The 22,594-nt window shown below is 17.4% G+C and overlaps 1 protein-coding gene across 1 annotated transcript; it reads left to right on the top strand.

The window, feature by feature from the left end:
- Window positions 1–293: 293 nt before the first annotated feature.
- Window positions 294–22,007, top strand: LOC128962491 (ITG-like peptide). Its single transcript, XM_054308868.1, has 4 exons — window positions 294–374; window positions 12,842–12,983; window positions 19,828–20,055; window positions 21,705–22,007. Exons 1-4 carry the CDS (start codon window positions 294–296, stop codon window positions 21,929–21,931), a joined length of 678 nt encoding a protein of 225 aa, XP_054164843.1. The 3' UTR covers window positions 21,932–22,007.
- Window positions 22,008–22,594: the final 587 nt, after the last annotated feature.

Here is a 22,594-nt window from a genome sequence, read left to right on the forward strand (position 1 = left end):
TCAAACCAAACAAACAAAAAAAACTTAATTAATTTTTAGTATATTATACAAACAACTTATATATATATATTTATTTATAAGTATATATATAAAAAAAAAGTTTTTTTAATCGATTAAAAAAAAGTCAAATATCATACTTATTATAATAATAACAAAATACTTTATATCCATAATAATTATAATAATAATTTTGAACAAAACTTTTATCTACTTTCTAAATATTTCATTAATTGCTAATTAATTGAATAAAAATTTTACTTAAAATTTTTTAAATTTAAAAAAATATATATATAATGAATACAACAAGTTTTATTTGGCTAATCATATCGCTAACCATTATTAACAATCAACTTATACCTGTTAATACATATAAAGTAAGTTATTATTATTATGTTTTTTAAAAAATAATTATTTATTTATTAAGATAACATATTTAATGTTAAGTTATTGTATGTATAACTTATTTTATGATAATTTTTTGCTAATATTTTATTATAATTAACAACAATGACAACAATATATATAATATAAAAATTATTTTCATATAAATTGTATGCAAATATTATTGTAAATATTATCATAATAACAAACTATTAATAATAATAATAATAATAAAAACCGTTTAAATATTTTTAACAAATGTTTGAAAATATTTTTCAATTTCAAGTAATAATTTAAACGTTTAATTTAATTATTTATTTACATAATGTTTTATATTATTATATGTTTATTATATAAGCAGCAAATAATTTGAATATTTTTACCAAAACAATTGCATTTATTGTTTTATTATATATATATATTGTTTTAAATGTTTATTTATATTTGACTGTATATTTTAGTATTATTATTATTAGCTATTAAACAGAATATAATAATAATAATATGATAATAAAAAAAATAGTTTTTAAAATAGTTTTACTTATAGCTATACATACTGTACATACATACACATAGAAACACACACATACTTACATACACATACATATACACACACACACATACATACACACACATACAAACACACACACATACACACTCATACATACACAAACACACAAAAACATATACACACACATATATATATAAAATTCATTGTTTATTTTGTTTAAAATTTACTATAATTAACTGTTAAACAAAATTATTTTTTTAAAAAAAAATATTTTTAAGTATCACACATACATGCAGCAAATATGTGTCATACAGTAAAGTACTATTTAAAGGGCACATTATATAATAAATATTGTCTTATATAATATACATTATAATATAATTTATATTGTACCAGAAAAAAAATATTATTTATATATAACATATTTAATATTAAAAACAAAACACAAATAATTGCTTGAATTTAAAATGCTATCTTAAACTAAAATCTATTATATATGCTATATATATATATATATATATATATATATATATATATATATATATATATATATATATATATATTAGTCAAATATATATTAGTTTTACGCGCCAATAGTTTGCATATATATATATATATATTTTACATATCAATACATATATCGTAAATATCTATTATATGTTTTGCTATTTTATGCCATAATATATCTCTCAAAAAAATATGTGATTAGATTTTTTGATTTTTGTTTTGTGTATATGTTTTTTTGAGACATGTTTTAGGACATATATATACTATATATATATATATATATATATATATATATACTGTACATACAAACACATAAAATACTTTGAGGCTATTAGCGGATAAAATTATTATAGTAAACAAAATAATAAACTTTTGGTGTTTCAAAGTTATAATAGTTTTTTTTGTGTCAATTAATAAAACAAAACATTGTTATTAAAAACAGTACAGTATTTTCTGTACTATAAATTAATTATATATTTATATAGATTTTGTTAGTAAATATCTAATAAATACTGTATGTATATAAACTGTAGATTGTTTTTATTTACATTATTAAAAAAAATATTTTCATTATAATACTAAAACTATGTGTATATAAATTATATTAATATAATTGTTTATTTTTAATTATAGAAAAAATAATTAGAACTGATTTTTTTAAAAAATAATAATTTTTAATTTATTTTAATAATTTATTTTTTTTATTAAATTTATTTCTATCTCAACAAGATAAACTTTTTATATTATAGCTATTTTTTTACATTACGTAATATATAGAAAATAAATTATATTTACAATGCACTTGAAATAATATACAATATAAGAATTTTTTACATTTTTAAAAATAAATCATTTTTTACTATTTATATAAAATAAATCATTTTTTTAGTATTTATAAAATTAATAATTGTTTACTATTTATCTTTTATTGTTAGCCTATGTAATAATATATATATATATATATTAAAAATTGTGTATTTTTGTGTGTATTATCAATATTTTCTATTAATAGTTTAAAGTTTAAAATACTATCTGTATATATATATAATATTATTTTTTTGAAAAAATCATAACATTAATAATATTAGATATTTAATAATAATATTTTATTAAACTAGTTTTAGATTTTATAATTAATTATTGGTTTATTATTATTAATAATTATTTATTTAGTTGATAACTATTTTATGTAAATTATTTGATTAATAATCTGTTTGTAGGTGTAATATATATATATATTAATATTTAAATTAATATTTCTAAATTTAAAAATAGTTATTAATACTCAAACAAAACAAATAAGTTTAATAAAATACACACTTTTAGACACACATAGAAACGTTAGATAAACACTTAAAAATTAATTATTATAATTACTTTCAGTCTATGTTTGTATAATACTGTATAATCATATTATATATCGTATATTAATATAATTTATATCTTATAAGTTATATCTGACAACTTTAAGCCGTTTCATAATTAACTCTATCTCTCTCTCTCTCTCTCTCTCTCTCTCTCTCTCTCTCTCTCTAATATTACTATACAAACAAATAGTCAGACATAACAAAAACAAAACAAAAAAAGTTTTTTGTTATTTTTCTCCACAATATATTAGTTAAGTAATAAACTTATATTATGTACGTACAGTGTATTTGTGTGTGTATGTATGTGTGTGTGTRTGTGTGTGTATGTATGTGTGTGTGTGTGTGTGTGTGTGCACTATATATAAACTGTGTGTATATTAGTGAAAAATATGTCATAAAAATAATTACTTTATATATATATATATATATAATATTTTTAGTTATAGTATATTATTATTATAAGTAAGTATTTTTATTTAATGCGACAATATCTTCATGACTGACAATAATTAAAAAAATATATATTATTTTTTACACTATATATGTATTATATAATAAAGTTGTCTCTAACTTTTTTTTATATACATATATTAAAAACTTAAATATAACCAACAAAAAAATGTTGTCATAAAAATCTAGGGCACACCTAATAATGATGACACGCCAGTCATATATTGATAAACAAATAATTTTAATAAAAGATTATTTTGTTTTTTTTGTTTATTTTTTTTTACTTAAAAAACATAATTAATTTATATTATAAATTAATTCTGAATTATAAATAAAATTTCAATTAATTTATTATTACAGTACTACTACTACTACCAAAAAATTATTTTTTATTTATTTTAATATCACTATTGATTATAAGGTATTAAATTAAATTATATATAAACTAGAAATAATTTTTTTTATTGATTTTTATTTGTTTTCACAAATAGTAATAATAATAATAATAATATTTTTAATGTAATTCAAAATAAAAATTATTATTATAATAATATCGATAATAATGACGACAACGAAACAAAAAAAATTGTTATTTATAAATCTACTAAATATTTTTTATCAATAATTATTAATGGATATTATGTGACCCAATAATACTGAAAAAAATAACATATTTTAATTTAATTTTATTAAATAAATTGCCTTAAAATCTATTACTATCAATGCATTAACTATAATAATAATATTAATAATAATATATTATTATTATTATTATATTATTATTATTATTATTATTATTATTATTATTATTATTATTATTATTATTATTATTATTATTATTATCGTATATTTTTTGTTTTTGTTGCTCTTTGCATATGATTATTGTTTTTTTAATCAAAAACATTTAGTTTATATTAGTTAAGTGAATGTGAAAGAGATAAACATTTATCAATAAAATAATAATAATAATAATATATAGTTTATAGCATTTCCTACAAAATAAAACATACGATATATTAATATAAATTTGAGATAAAACATAAAACATTTATAGTAATAGACTATTGATTTATATATATAAACAGTATATACTGTATAACAAACACATAACATGCTGTGTATTATTACATAATAAACAATTTTAAATCAATTTGTTTAGTTATTTTAGTTATGCAATAATATTCTGTAATATTCTGTATTGATTTTTTTGATTAAATTTTTGTTTTGTTTTATATTGTATTACATTATATAACATTTTTTATTAATTTATTTATTTTTATAAAAAAATTAAATTTTTATCTGATGAACATTGACATTGATTTTTGGTACACACATAAACACAATACAATATTTTTGTTTATTATTAATAATAATAATACTATTTATTTTTTATATTCATTTATTTTGAAGATATAAGTAGTGAAAAAAAATATTATATTTATACAAAAAATAAAAAAAAATAAAATCAATTGAAAAATCAAATACACTTTTCTTATTTTATTTTTTTATTGTAAATCTTACCAACAAAAATAAAATTCATTGTAATGACATAAAAGTGATAGACATTTGACGGAAAACATTGAGAAAGAGAGAGAGAGAGAGAGAGAGAGAGAGAGAGAGAGAGAGAGAGAGAGAGAGAGAGAGAGAGGAAAATACATTAAACTGTTAAACATTGAAAAGTTTCTTTTTTGTCACTTACAGTACTGTATATACAGTATTGAAAGGGAACTGTAGTTTTTTTTGCTATTGTTGTTGTTGTTGTTTGTTTGGTAGGGTAGAGCTGACATGACTTTTCCTCCAAAAATTTTTTTTATATTATTTAAAATTTTTTAAAGTTTTTTTTGTGGAGTCAATGTCTCGTTTGATTTGCAACAACAACAACAGCAACGCTAACATCAATAATAATATTAATTTGTAGACAATTTTATTAATTTTTTATGTGTTTGTTATTAAAGTTTACAACAAAAAAAGTTTTTTATTTTTTGATAGCAGTTATTAATAATAATCAAAATTATTTATTGATTTTTGTTGTTGTTGTTGAAATGTATGCATACATACATACAAAAAAAACTAAATATTTTTTTGTTGTTGCATTTAATCCATTAAAATATTTTATTTTTATTATCGAAATATATTTGATGACAACTCTCTAGTGTTGCATAATTTATTACATCTAACTGTATGTGTGTTTGTGTTTGCTATTAAAAATAAATTTTATATATATATATATATATATAAATAAATATATAATATATAAAAATCTATACAAATATATGTACGGCTAATGTGTTTTCCACACATATCTAACTCTAGTATTACTTTTCCTCTCTCTCTCTCTCTCTCTCTCTCTCTCTCTCTCTCTCTCTCTCTCTCTCTCTCTCTCTCTCTCTCTCTCTCTCTCTCTCTCTCTCTCTCTTTAATATATTTGAATTATGAATTTATATCATATTTTATACAAATATAAATAATGTAGAGATAGCTGTAATAAATAAATATATATATTTTATATATATATATATTTAAATTTCTGCTCACTTTATCTTTCGTCAAACAAAACTCCTCTCTCTTTCTCTTTAAAATATATATTATATATATATATACTTTTTTTTATATAAATATATGTTTATATATATATATGTATATTTTTTATTTAGCAACTATTACTTTAAACTCAAATATGAATGTATATATCTATATAAAAGATATATTGCCTGAAAATTTTTTTTTGCTTTAAAAATAAAAATATTTGAATTTTATCTCTATTTTTTAAAATATACTGAATATGTGTATAAATTTTATAAATTATATTAAAAATTATTATCATTATTATTATTAGTCTAACCGTTAATATCTTTTTGAATATCAATTAACTATATAACTATATACAGAATGTATGGAAATATATATATATATATATATATAAATTTATATAAGTTTTAAAAATTTCTACAAATAGTATAATAAAAAAATATTTTAGTTTAACAAAAAAAATATCAAAGTTATGGCTCATTAACGCAAATATTTCTATTGATATTATTTTTTTATTGTACTTTATATAAACAATATATTCTGTATAAAAAATAGTAATAAAATGTTTGCACTTTATATGTAATTTATTTGACTTATTTAAAAAACTATATAACTGTTTTTATCAAAAATTTTTATCATTATCTCTTATCTGTACGTTATTTGAATATCTAAATATATTTGATATAATTTAATATAATAAATCAACAACAAAAAAATTATAATTAAATTCATTAATTTAGTTGTATTTTTTTATCATTTTAATTGTAAAAATATTTGACTGAATACTAAATAATATATATTAGTTTAATTAACTTAACAAAATAATTAATAACTAATAATTAATTTTAGTTTTAAAAAAAACTTTGAATCAATTTTATCAATTAAATTGTTTTTACTTATATTATAATTTATTATAAATTATTTTTTTAAAATTTTACTATTTTTAATATTTGTTTTTTATTTATTTGTAAAATTAACTTTTATTAAACTTAATTATTTTTTTTAAAAAAAACTATCAAAACCATACATCACTACCAAAACAAAAAAATCATTTAGATTTTTGTTGTTTTATTTGATAAACAGATGTATGAAATCATTACACAAAAAACAATATAAACAATAAAAACAATGAAAAAATCCGTGAAAAATAGTCGTTGACTTAATAGTCATATATTTATCATAAATCTTAGCAAAAAAAAGTTTATTGGACTCACATTTTTTTTTGAAAAATAATATAAAATTTATAAAACAGTAAAAATCAATACTTACTGAGCATTCACTCATATCTATTAAAATATAATATAAAAAAAATAAAATAAAATTTTTAAAAGCCGTTTCATAATTTGTCCATAATTTTTGTTGTTATAAAACTTGAAGATATAAATTAAAATCAATCATTATTTTTATTCTAATATAATTTATTAAAAATATAAAGTTTTTTATCTTAACAAAAAAAATATAATTTATTATTTTAAATAACAACTATATTGATATTCAAGTTATGCTTATTTATGTAAAATGGTTTCACACACTTTTTTTAAATAAAAAAAATTAATTGATTAAAAATTAATATATAAAAAACTATATAAAAGATGTTATTATTAATTTACTATATAATAACAATTTAACAATAAATTAATAATAAATATAGTATTTTTTAAAATATAAAAATCTAACATATAATTAAAGAGAAAAATTTTATTAGATATAAATAATATACATAAAAATCAATATTTCTACTTAATTTGTTTCAAAAAAAATTGTTTGACACCATTTTGTAACAAAATATATTAGTTTTTTACGTCCCATTAGCTTACAATTTAAATATATTAATAATATTAAAAAAAACTTACGAAACTTAATATACATTATGAATAATATAAATGATATCTCATTAATTTCTAGACTATTATTTTATTTTTTACAGAATTTATATATTATATTATACTATTTGTAGCTAAAAATAATATATTTGACGTTTTTTTTGTGTTAAATTACTTAATTTTATTTTGTACTCAATTATATTTTATATTTATATAAACTATAATTTATTTTATTTTTCTTATTTTACGTCATATATTTATAATTATTAAAAATGTTTATAATTTTTTTTAATATATGAAAACTTTATTATAAATGGATTTATCATTTATTAAAAAATTTATTTTTTTTGTTGTTGAAATTATTAAAACAATTCAAAGACAATTAAAATTTAATAACGAAAAAAATTTAAAAAAAGGATTTATTATATGAAGTAAATTGTTATTTTAAAAATAATTATTAAATTTTCTATTATTATAAAAGTTTTATTAATATACTAAAACATTTATTATTGTCTAATATATTATCTAATAATACCTAACTAATTATATTTGATAATTAAACAATTTTATTTTTATAATAAATTAGATTAAATTTTTTGTATTTTTATTTAATTATGTTAATTGCATGAATTTTTATTTCTAATTTAATACACAATTTTTAATTTTTATTAAATTGCTATTAGTATAATTATTTATAAAAATTTTGTATAAAAAAGTTTTATATATTTTTATGTCTCTATTTGTTAACCTATTTGTATACAATATTTATAAAATAGTTTAATAACATAACAATAACATTAATACATAAATTATTTTATTTGACTAAAAAAAATTGTTATCAATTTTTTTTGATAGCAATTAAATTATAATATTTTGTGTGTGTGTATTATCTAAATATTTATGTGATACTCGTTTAATTTTTTTTATTTGTTATATTTAAGTTTATAAATTTATATATATATATAGGTTTGTATTTAAATAAAAACAACAACAAAATACTAAAGATAATACACGGATATAATCATAAAATAATATGATATCTAAATATATATATATATATATACAGTATATTAACAACAAAAATAAATTCAATAACATATTATAAATTGCATACATATAAAAACAAAAAATTTAATACAAAAATATAATAATAATAAATATTACAGTTATTTGAAAAATAATTTTACTTTTATTACACACCCGCGACTAAAAAAATATATATTAAATGTCAAGTATTTTTACGGTCTATTAGATAAACATATTATTATTATTATTATCGAAAAAAATAAAGTCTAATAATAAATTTATTTTTAAAAAATATATAAAAATCTATACAAACAAAAATCATATTCATTTTATTATAATATAATTTTTTTGTTTGAAATAAAGATTTGAAATTGTATTTTCTTGTATTTTATATATTTTTCATTAATAATAAAACATTTAATAAATAGATATTTAATTATTTATAACATTAAATAATATAAACTGTTTTTTTAATACAAAATACAAAAAATATAATAATATCTTAATATTAGTAAAATAAGAAAATCAACGATTCATTCAAAATAATAATATTATTTAAATCTTATTTTCTATTCAAAAACATTATGATTATTATTATTATTATTAATTTTATACACTAAAAGACATACTGTATGTAAATAAGTAGTTAATACAATACAATACAGTAATAGTAATACTAAATGCAAACTAAAAAAAATTTATTCATCAAAAATTCATACATATTTAAAATTTTAATTTATTTTTTATATATATATATATATATATATATTTAATTCATTCATTATTATTAAAATTGTTTACTACTGTACAATAATAATGTGTATGTTATTTGTTATAGTTATATATATACATATATATATAATATATTCAATGGTTAAAGGTTAAACAAAAAATATAGAGTTAACAAATAAAATATTTTTTAAAAAATATATATAATCATATGCTAAATTTTTTTTGATAAAAATAAATGATAATTTACATAACATTAAATTTATTGAAATATTTTAATGTATTATATATATATACATATGTATATAAGTTATATATATAATATTATTTTTTTAGTTATTTTATACGAAAGTGGTAGTCAAATAAAATTGTATTTTTATTACATATTTTTTTATATAATACTTTTAAAACTTTAACTTTTGATGTAGACTTTTTTATGTTATGTTAATAATATCTATAAACTATATATATATATATATATATATATATTAAAGTTATGAGTTAATAATTTATTTAGATTATTATTTATTAATTATTCAATAATTTTTATATGTAGAAACTTATAATAATGATAATAATATTAATAATAATTACAAAAAAAATAAAAATTATGTTTATCTGTATTATAAATAACTTCAGACACATAGACACAAATAATTTTTTTTCAAAAAAATAAAATAAATAAAATAACAAACAAACAAAATCAATATACAGATAATCATTATACTAACAACCAAATACAGGTCCCACGTATCAATTACTATAATTAAATGATGTAGGTGCAATTTGTATAGTTTTATATATTTTATATCAAATTATCTATATATATATATATAAAAAGTTTTTACTAATTTATTGATTTTTGTTGTTGTTTTTGTTGTTGACGATAATTACTTGACATTTGTGTTGTGTTTATTTCATTAAACTATAAACTAAATTTATCATACAAATATATATATATATATATATATATTTCACCATGATGATAAATTTATTCATGTATATATGAAAGTTAGTATTACCTATATATATACTGTATATAATTTATATTTAATTAATGTGTTTACTACTAAAGTATAAAATTATTTTAAAAAATAATATATATTTAGAAAAAAAATTTTTATAATTATTATAATTAGTAATTTAATATTATTTTTTTAGTAATATTTAGTTTACTACAATAGTATACAGTATATATATTATATATAATTAAAACTTTTTTACAATAAATACAATATATATTATTTGTTAGTTATTATAATATATAATATAAATTTACTTATTAGAGTATACTATAGAAAATATAACATTTAGTTATTATTATATTTATCATTATAATAATAATAATATGTAGTATTTAAAAATAAAACAATGTAATTATTAATATTAGTATTTTTATCTTAGATATTACTATATCATAAATATTACATATTTATGTTTTTAATTATCATTTTCTATATTTTTTTTATATGGATGAATTAATTTAAGTTACATTTATTTTCACAAATGTTAAAACATATAAATTATAATTTTTTATGATATATAATATGACATTATTAAGTTATATTTGTTATAATAAAGTTATTATTAAAGATAATTAAATCTTTTTTTTTGTTTAGTTGTAATATTATATATATAAGAAACTGTACTGTAATTCAAAAAAAACTAAAATATTATTATTTAGTTTATTATTTAATATTATATTATTTAATAATATATTATTATTTTTTGTACAAATTTATTGTTCAATTATTTTTCTTATTATTATTATTATTATTATTACTAATATTCATTTATGGATAGTTTAATTTGTATGCATATTAATACTATAAAAAATGTTTTTAATTAAATTAACATTAGAAATTTGAGTTTATTTTTATTTAATTAACTAATAGATAGTATGTTAAATACAGGTTATGAATATCAGTATTAATAATTAATTTATAATAATTTTTTAAATATTAATAATATATCATAAATATGTATTTGCTTTAAATTAAATGATATTTTTTAAAATAATAAAAAAAGTTTTTTTTAAATAAATAAATTTATATACAGTATATTAAACATTAATCTCTTTTAGTTATTATGTTTTTATTTTATAGTTGTTTTACAAATTGTAAATATTGTATATATTTTCTATAAAGACTATAAATACAAAATAGTATTATAATAAATATATTTATAAAAAATATTAGATTATAATAGTTTTAAGTAAATTGTTTTAAAAGATTTATTATTTTTTTTTGTTTAAATAAAAAACAATTTCACACACATATTAAATGTCAAAATAAAATATAAAATATAATTTATTATTATAATATACATACATATATATATATATATATATATATATATATATACTGGTATATGAATAATAAATAAATATATATTAATAATAATCTTTTTGAGTAATATATTATTTTTTTGATAGAAAATTAATTTATTTAAAAAAATAATTATTTTTTTATATTTTTAAAAAACTATATAATATAATCATTACAAGTTTACGACAGTTATATTATATGCTGTACTTTTACTTTTAATTTTAAATTAAAAAAAAAATCCCATAAAATTATTTTTAACATTATGTTAAAAAACATATTATGTTATTTCAGATGAATCGATAACTATTAGCTATTTAAAAAAATGCTAATATCATACAAATGAATAAACATTTTATTGATTAATAAATTATTTTTTTTATATAATTGAAAATATACAATATTTCTTACTATAAAATATATTTATTTGAGATTATTTGGCGACTGGGAAATTAGACATGTTTATGCAAATCAATAAACATTGATATTTTTTTATTGAATATTTAAATACAGTATATTATACACATTCACACACATATATACACACACATATATACACACACATACAACACACATACACACACATACATATATATATACACACACATACATACATAAATTTACACACACACACACATATATATATATATATATATATATATATATATATGGGATCTTCATATAAAGTTATTGTAATTATGTATTATTGATAAATAATATACACATTAATATTATACAAATGTAATTTTTTTATATATTTAAAATTAATATATAAAATAATGTAATTATAAAATTTGTTAATAATTTTATTATTTCTTATTAATTGACAAATTTTGGTATTTGATTATTATTATTAATAATAATAATTATAATATACTTTTACAATATACTAAAAATTGAGATAAAACAAAATTAACATGATGATGATCCAATAGACAGAAATTAATTACAAGAAACTTTCTAGAAGTTTCTTGTAATTATATTAAAAAATATCACTTTTTTGACAACACTAGATATACATTATAATAGAATTTTATTTTATAAATTAATAGATATTTTTTGTTTTTAAAAAAAATATATTATTATTTAAGTCATTAAATACTAGTAATTCCTCGAAAATTTTCAGTAATATTATATTATATTATATTTTGTTATTATTATTATTTATGATTAAATTTTTTGTGTCTCTAACAGAGCGAAAACAACAATAACAGGAAACCCGACGACCAGGAATTGGAGGCACTGTTGGCCGAGAGTCAGGACAAGTGCACCGGTAGGCGATGCGTCCAAAGCGACCAGTGCTGTCCCGGCAGTGTCTGTGTCGATGTTGACGGCAGTAAGTTATATATATATATATATATTAATATATTAATATTGAATTTATTTTGAAATGGTTGGGTAGGGGTTCGGTAGGGGTTCGGTAGGGGTTCGGTAGGGGTAGTGGTGTGGGAGACAACTAAACAAAACATTTACTATAAATATATTATATATGATATATATATCATTAAATGTTGTTGTTTTTTTGTTGAATAAATAGTATAGGTTTTAATTAATTAATAAATTAAATATTGTTTACAATGTAATAAAATAGTCGACAATTATTATTATTATTACTTAATGTAAAATACATTTTTTTTGTTACTTATAGTCTAGTAATTTATTTAGTTTTTTTTTTAGTATAATATTTCTTAGAAATAACATATTATTGTATTTGTAATTAATAATATAAATTAAATCATAAACAAAAATATGTTTTTTTTATTTGACATTTTTATTATTTATCATATTATATACGATAATATGAAAGATTATATGTATAAGTATTTTGAGATTAAGATTTATTATTAATTTATATATTGATATTTAGTAAGTAAACAGAAAACAGATAACAAAATATAAATCATATAATAGTTATGTATATTATTATTATTATTATTAAGTGTTTTGCAAACAAATACTAAATAATTTATTTTATTTTATTTACTTATTAATAGTAAGCTATAGCTATTATTTGTTTTAATTTAATTATAATTAATTAATCTGCTATTAATAATAATAATAAATAATACTAAAAAAAATTGTACAGTAGAAGTCAATTAATTATATTTATTTATTTATCGTTTAATTTATTATATAGACATTAATAATGTCACATTATATACAATATAATTCATTAATTTATGTCTTATTTTTTTGTATATACTGTATATAAAGTTATATACAGTATATAATATACAAGTACTGTAATACTAAATAATAAGAAACTCTTATAACTTTGATATATAAATTTATTTAGAAATATTTATTTATATATACTGTATAAATATACCGGTAGTAACTATTTTGCTTATAATAATATATTATGTAATCAATACATCACGAAAATCAGACAAATAACTTATACAACAACAACAACAACAACAACAACAACAACAACAAAAAAGACACACTAAATAAATGCTAAAATAATCATATTATTTGCAATTGAAATATTTTATTGACTATTGTATGTATGTATGTATGTATGTATGTATGTATGTATGTATGTATGTATGTATGTATGTATGTGTGTGTGTGTGTGTGTGTGTGTGTGTGTGTGTGTGTGTGTGTGTGTGTGTGTGTGTGTGTGTGTGTGTGTGTGTGTGTGTGTGTGTGTGTGTGTGTGTGTGTGTATAATATATATATACTGTATATAGTTTGATGCTATAAATTGAAATATCAAACACACATATCAAACAAACAAACTAACAATATATATATATATATTTCCTAAATTTATAAATCCAAAAATCGCTAGAAATATTGTCTAAATTAGATTATTATCAATATATATATCATTTTATTTATTTTTTTGTAAAATATCTGAATCAACTATATAGTTATCATTATTATCAATAATAATAATATTTTATTATTTTTATTATACATCTCTAAAAAAAATTAAGGTCATGATTAATAATTAAGTTAAATATATAGTTAAATCAAGTAAAAAAATTATTTCAAAAAAACACCGACAATAAATCATAAAACAAACAAAACAAACAAACAAACAAAAAGTTAAAATTATACAAAATCATCGTTTTATTATTTGTTGAATATATTTATATAGTATATATCAATATTATAAATTAAATTAATCAATTGACCTTTTTTATATATAGTTAGTATAGCAGCTATACTATAGCTAAATAAAAATAATAAAATTACACTATAGTATATTATTAGTTTAGTTTAGTCAACGAAAAACAAAAATTATATTATTTATTGTATTTTATATAACAACTAAATATTATTGATAATATTTTGTTTATACGGTATATAATTTATTTAAACAAAAAATTAGCTATTATTTAGGGTTTATTTTTTTGATGACATTGTTTTTTTTATTATTGTACTGTATATATGACATGAATTTTGATTATGGGAATTGTCTTATATATATATATAATAAAACAAAAATTTCTAATTAAAATATTTACTGTATATATATATTGATTTACTATGTTTTGATTCAAACTAACTGATTGAATAATAATAATAATAATAATAATACTATGATAATTATACTGTACATAATATACAAAAAAAACTAATAGATTATTACAATTTATATATAGTATAGTATTGTATTGTATATAAAATACAGTAAAAACACATACATATCATCTCTGATATTCTCATTAATGAATAGTTTTTTTATTTATTTTGTGGGGAAAGTTGTCTTTAGGTGTCTGTATAATTCAGTACAGTATATATATACTGTATATATGTATAGAATATACTGTATAATAGCAAACATGTAGTTGTGTTGTCAGCACAAAAAAACAAATATCAAAAAAACATTATACAAAAATACCACAACTTTTATATATATAGTACTGTACTGTATATAAAGTTTGTTATTACTGTATATATATATAATATCAGTGTATATATATATCAGTATAATATTAGTATCATCACTAACTCTTCAATAAATACAATATCTTTGATATTTACCAATAATTGTATACAAATTTTTGTTATTTTTAATGTATATATCAGTATATATAATGATGTGTTTTTTTGTTTTTATTTATATTTCAAGTATACTACAATATATTGTATTAAAGGCTTAAATTTAAAAGTAACAATATATCAATATTGTTATTGTGTGTAAATAAATTTATTTTATTGTTGTTATTGTTGTTCAATTGTAAAAATATTTGCATACAAAATATTTTCATATTTAATAATATAATAGTAAAAAAAATAATGTATAGAATAATAAATCAAAAAAAATTTTTGCAAAATTTTATTTTAAAAGATTTAGTTTTTTATTTTTATTATTATTATTATTGATTAGATATGATATTTCAAAATTTTTACATAACAAATAAGTGTTTTTATCAAATATTTTTGTAAAATGTTATTTTTTTTATTTGGTTTATATTATTATATTATATTTATGTCTAAACTTGTATAGTTTTATTACTAATATATAATTATATTTAAAAACTATAATTGAGATTTTAATAATATTCAATACAAAATATTTAATTGATTTTTAATATAAAATGATAAGATTGAATTATAATAAAAATTATTATTACACTATTAGATAATACTGACATTATAAAAATAGATTATAGTAAAAAAGTGATTTTATTTATTTTAAGTTAGCAAAAAATAATAAAATAATAAAATAAACATAATAAATTATTAGCCATTTTATTGTTTTACTAAATATACTACTTTTTAAAAAAACTACATTATTATTTTAGTAGATTTATTTTTATCCTATTTTACTATATATATATATATATATATCCAACCTCATTTGTATGGATAAACGTACCAGTGACATTTAAAGTAAAGTAAAAAAGTAAATATAATATATTTATATAATATATATAATAAAATACAGTAAACTCTCTACAATGTGTTTTGTATTTTGAATACTAAACTAAATTGTATAGTCATAGATAAATAAATAATATAACCAAAAAAAATCTACTAGTTAATATTAAATAACAAAAATCTATATCTATTTTATAATATATATATACAGTATATATATATATATATATAAACCGTATATATAATGTATATATCTTTTTTGAGGAAAAAAATAAGATTTATATTATTCACCAAAAAATATATATAAAATCTTTAAGCTTCTTATAGTCTCAAAAAATAAAAAAATTTTAATAGAATATTCTATGTATTATCTAATAGTTTATCTATAAATTTGTATAAAAAGCTAATATTAGGCCTAAAAGAATTATATGATAATAATAATAATAATAATAGTTTAGAGCTGTATATGCATACAGAATATTCTGGTATAAATTTTGGTTACTATACCTATAGTTAATAATGAAATAATAATAATAAATATTTTTTCAATACCAGCATTGAATTTGTTTTGCTATAAAATAAGCGCTTTTAATACGAAATTTTATTTGTCACTATAATTTGTATATATTATAAATGTGTATATGTGTGTATGTATATGTGTGTATGTATATGTGTGTATGTATATGTGTGTATGTATATGTGTGTATGTATATGTGTGTATGTATATGTGTGTATGTATATGTGTGTATGTATATGTGTGTATGTATATGTGTGTATGTATATGTGTGTATGTATCTGTGTGTATGTATATGTGTGTATGTATATGTGTGTATGTATATGTGTGTATGTATATGTGTGTATGTGTGTGTGTGTGTGTGTTATGTTTGAATAAATTGAGAAAAGAGATTTAGTTAATAATTTCATTATTATTATTATTATTTTGTACAGATTTTTAAGTACAAAATAATAAAATAATATTTTTTGGGATATAATTATAAAGACAGTATTAAAAGATTATTCAAACAATTGAAGAACTTATACAAATATATATTATAAATGTATATAAAATATTTATATAAAAATATAATAATTTATTTTGTCAAAAACTACTACTAATTAACGCCTAAAAACATTTTTTTTAAATAAAAATTACACACACTTAATATACAGTATATATATATATATATATATATGTTATACAACGTGTTATAATAAAAATATTTGTTATTAGTTTACAAATTTTTTTTTTGTAAAAAAAGATAATTATCTCAAAACAATAATATTTATAGTAAACATGTCATTATTATGAAAGAGATATTATCAAAAACAACAAAAAATTGTTGTATTTTTTTGTCGTAATTAATTTCATATAATCTTAATGAAAATAACTAGAGTTATTCAAAAAATAAATTGTATACTAATTATCGCATATACTGTATAATAACAAGTCGTTAGTTTAAATATTTACATAGTTTTACATTTGAATAGTTTTTTTAATATATAAATTTTGATTATTTTTTTTTGACACACACTCATAAACACATATAATTAAAACATACACACACACACAAATACATACACATATACATAGTATTACATACACACACAAACACATACACACATATATATATAATCAAAGTAATACTATTAAATATATTTTATATGTACTTTAAATCCATATAATTAGCTAGTTTTTATTTTTTTTCATGTATACTTAATTAGTTACACTATTTTGTATCATTAAATATATTTATATTGTGTGTGTGTGTGTGTGTGTATGTAGGCGTTATTATACATCAAAGCGGTATCACATTTGATAGTTAAGACCAATAACAACAACAACAACAAAAATAACTGTTGTTTTTTGTGTTATTATTATTGCTTTTTTTAAGTAAAAATGTTTTTTTTCTTTTCGTTATTTTACTGGCAATAGATATTTGGGATAAACTGTAACAGAAAAAAATCAATTTAATTGTTTTTCATTGGGCATACATACACATACACACACACACACACACACACACACACACACACACATACACACACAGACATAAAAATGCTACCGTTTTTTTATGAGGCCATTCATGTCACTGGCAATTGGTTATCACTGTAGGGTTTTTTTTATCACAAATGTATGGTTTAGTTGTTTTTTTTCACTGACTAAATTATACCCTCAAAAATGTATATATATATATATATATATATGTGTGTGTATGTGTTTTCAATATAAACAACATTAACTAAACTTAGTATATAACTGGTTAGTAGATAAGACACATACCGGTATATATATATAGATATAGATACAGAATATTCTGGGTATTAAAAAAACAATCACACAATAAATTCAAGCAAACAATTTAACAGTATCAAGTGTAATATAAACTACCGTATCATATATATTGTATACTACTGTATATCTATGATAGGAACTGGTAGTTTTTTTATCAGTAGGTGCATTTGGGCACTGGGCAATTAACTTGCACTATAAAACAGCGTGTGTGTGTGTGTTAGTTAAATAAATAATATATCAAATCTATATTTTTTTTGTTAGGAAACTTTATATTGTATCTATTTTTTCATATATATACTGTATATATACTGTAAGTTATAAAGTTTATTGTTGTATATAAAACATTACAAATAAACTAATTATTTTTATTTATTATATATACTCTACAGTATATATATCAACTATAGTATTATTTATTGTGCTTTTTATTTATTTAATGTTAGTTTAATTAACAAAAAACTTAAATACAATTTCTATTAGTTTAGAGATTTTATTTTAAATATTTAATAATAATAATAATAATAATACTTAAAAAACAGTTATTATTCTTAATAAATAGTAATTAAAAATATTTTTAATGAAAATTTATTTAATTAATTAATTATTGACGTAAAATAGTTTCTAAAATTAACTATTATATTAAATATTAAACAAATATTTTTTAAATAAAACTAATTTTAATATCTAATATGTATGTAATGTTATGTTTAATTAATTAATTTTATTCTACGACAACAACAACAAGTTGTTTGAATCAGTTTTGAATAATAATTTATTTTTTAAATATTAATTTTTATTAAAAATATTTTATTTACAAATAGATAACTTTTAGTAATTTATTCAAAATAAATATTTGAATTTACAAAATAACGATTTTATTTATATTATATTCAATAGTATATTTTAATTGCGAAATTCAGCGAAAATAATTTATATATACATTATAAGCTTTATTTATAACTAATATTTATTTAATTAATAAATTTTTTGTTTAATTAATAATTAATTTATTTCTAATATTATTATTAATTATCTAATTATTTAACAGTTGTGGGCACATGTCTACCGATATACGGGGTCAGTGAGGGTGACTCGTGTCAGACGGACGACGATTGCGAACCGGGTCTCAATTGTCGGGTATCGGACGTCAACTATGCCCAAAACCCGTCGGCTCTCTATCAGGTTCGCGGCCGACGTGTATGTCAATCGGCTGCTGGTGTCGGTGGCGGTGCCGGTGCCGGTAATGGTGGTCGAGAAATGATGAAAAAACAATACAGTTATGTCACTAATTATCTCTCTCTCTCTCTCTCTTTCTTTCTTTATTTCTTTACTCACTTATAATATAAATTAATAACAAAAATAACTATATTTTTTTTTGCAAATACATATTGTATGTGTCATATTGTATTTATATATCAAATATACTGTAGTTATACAACAATTTAGACAGTAATCCCAATATTGAGTATACTGTGTGTGTGTTTGTGTGTTTGTAAAACTATTATAGGTATTGTTAATCTCATTGTTAACCCTATATATATATATATATATATATATATATATATATATATATATATATTATATTTATAACATAAAGAGCTTACATAACATATAAATTCATTATATATAAACTAATGATAGAAATCTGTGTATAAATATATATATAAAATTGTTATTGTATTGTATTGTACTGTATATTATGATCAGTGAGAGCACAGTTATGTCGCATTGAATGAGGAACTATAGTATTGTCTATCATAACGACAATTAGTGATGTGAAAAATGCGTAAATTAATTATAGAGAAAAATTGCGTAAAATTTCAATTAAAACATAGAGTCACCATATCTATAATTTTTTTTTAAAAAATTAACAACAAAATTTTGTATTAAAACAATTTCTTAATATATGATTTTTTTAAATATGTATAAAAAAATTTTAAAAATTATAATTATGCTGACTATAAATTAGCCATCATCTAAACAAAAAAAAATCTTGTTAAAAATATTGAAAAAATATATACTGTAAATTTATTTTAAAATTTATAGATTCAAACATTTTGTTTTTTAGCAATATCAAAAAATTTTCATTATTATTATTATATACAATATTCTCCTCATGAAATCAATTTTTGAAAGCAATTTTGAAATAAAATTGCGGTAAAAATTGCGTAAAATTACCAATACTAACATCAATGATGATAATCGCAAAAATTTTTTTTGAGGAATTACCTATAATTTATACATCTATATGATAATGATATTAAACTAGTACAGTATATATATATATATATATATATATATATATATATATATATATTAAGTTTATATAACTGTATTATTATTCAATAGTATATACTGTATATATTTAGTATTAATGATACTGTACTATAAAAATAATGATGTTAATCAAAAAATAAATAAATAAATAATAATGAAAAAAATCACAATTACATAGTATTATTTTTTTACTAAACAATTTTGATGCAGTTTTTTTTTTTGGGTAGTTTTGATATTTGGTATTATTATCATAATTATCATTAAATTTTCAAAATGACATCATCTGTCCATTAGTACACTTTATTATTATTATTATTGGACTGATAGTAGCACTGGGATAGCCATATATATATATAAATAATACAATTGTATAATAATCTCACTTATATTATATATATAAGTTATATATTTGATTTGCTATTTGATAAAACAAATTATTTATTTATCTATTTATATGATAATTATCAACAATTTAATACAATATATATATTAGTATAAATACTAACTAACTTATAATTGTTTGTTTAATTTGTTTTGTAAATAACATATATGACATTATAATTTAATTATTTTTTTTAAAAATATTATTATTATTATTAATATATATTTATATTAACTATTATCCACAAAATTATTTATTTTTTTTAGATAATGAATGCCAGACCAGCTCCGAGTGCGACTCTGGCCGCGGCCTATGCTGTCAGCTAATCAAACGCCACCGAATGGCCCCCCGAAAGCTGTGCTACTATTTTTCCGACCCCCAGTCGTGTGTCGGTCCCGTAGACATCACTTACGCCAAACCGATTGCCATACATCACGGCGGACCCGGTAACTCATCGCCTAATAATGTATTTTTTAAGGCCCGTATCGGCTAAACAACAGCGACAAATTGGTGGTCACATTACCGAAACACTACTACTACTACTACTAACTGACCACCGATTTATTTAATTCAACAAAAAAAATTCATTCACAAAAAAACAAACATTCAATACATACTTACTTTTTTGATTAATTAATTAATTAAAATTTTAAATTCAATTAAAATAGCTTAATTTTTATGTTTGTCTATCATATAAATATATATATAAATAACTATTTTGTTGTTAAATTAAAAAATTTTCGTGTTTTTTGTAAATTATAAATTATTTTTAAAAAAATTACTTGAATAATACTAAATAATAGTAATAATAATAATTTTTTCAACAAAAATATAAATAAATAATTGACACATTTAAACGCACCATTAGGTTATATCTTATAGTACAGTGATGATAGCCATCGGGGATTAGGTGTGTGTGTGTGTGTGGGTGGGTGTATAGGGTGGGTATTTAGGGTGGATATAATGTTTTTTTTGTAGGTGGGGGCGCATTACATACCATCTGTTAGTTTGTTGATTACATATAATATCAGTATTATTATTTTTTATTACTATTACTATCAATATTTAATACTAAAGATATTTTTGTGAAAAAACAAAACAAAATTTAATATCGATATTATTAATGTAATGTTATTTTTTTTTTGTTTCAATTCAA

The sequence above is a fragment of the Oppia nitens genome, unplaced genomic scaffold, assembly GCF_028296485.1.
Source record: "Oppia nitens isolate AA-2021 unplaced genomic scaffold, nextdenovo-longstitch-racon4-pilon3 scaffold14_pilon_pilon_pilon, whole genome shotgun sequence".
NCBI classification, from domain to species: Eukaryota; Metazoa; Arthropoda; class Arachnida; order Sarcoptiformes; family Oppiidae; genus Oppia; species Oppia nitens.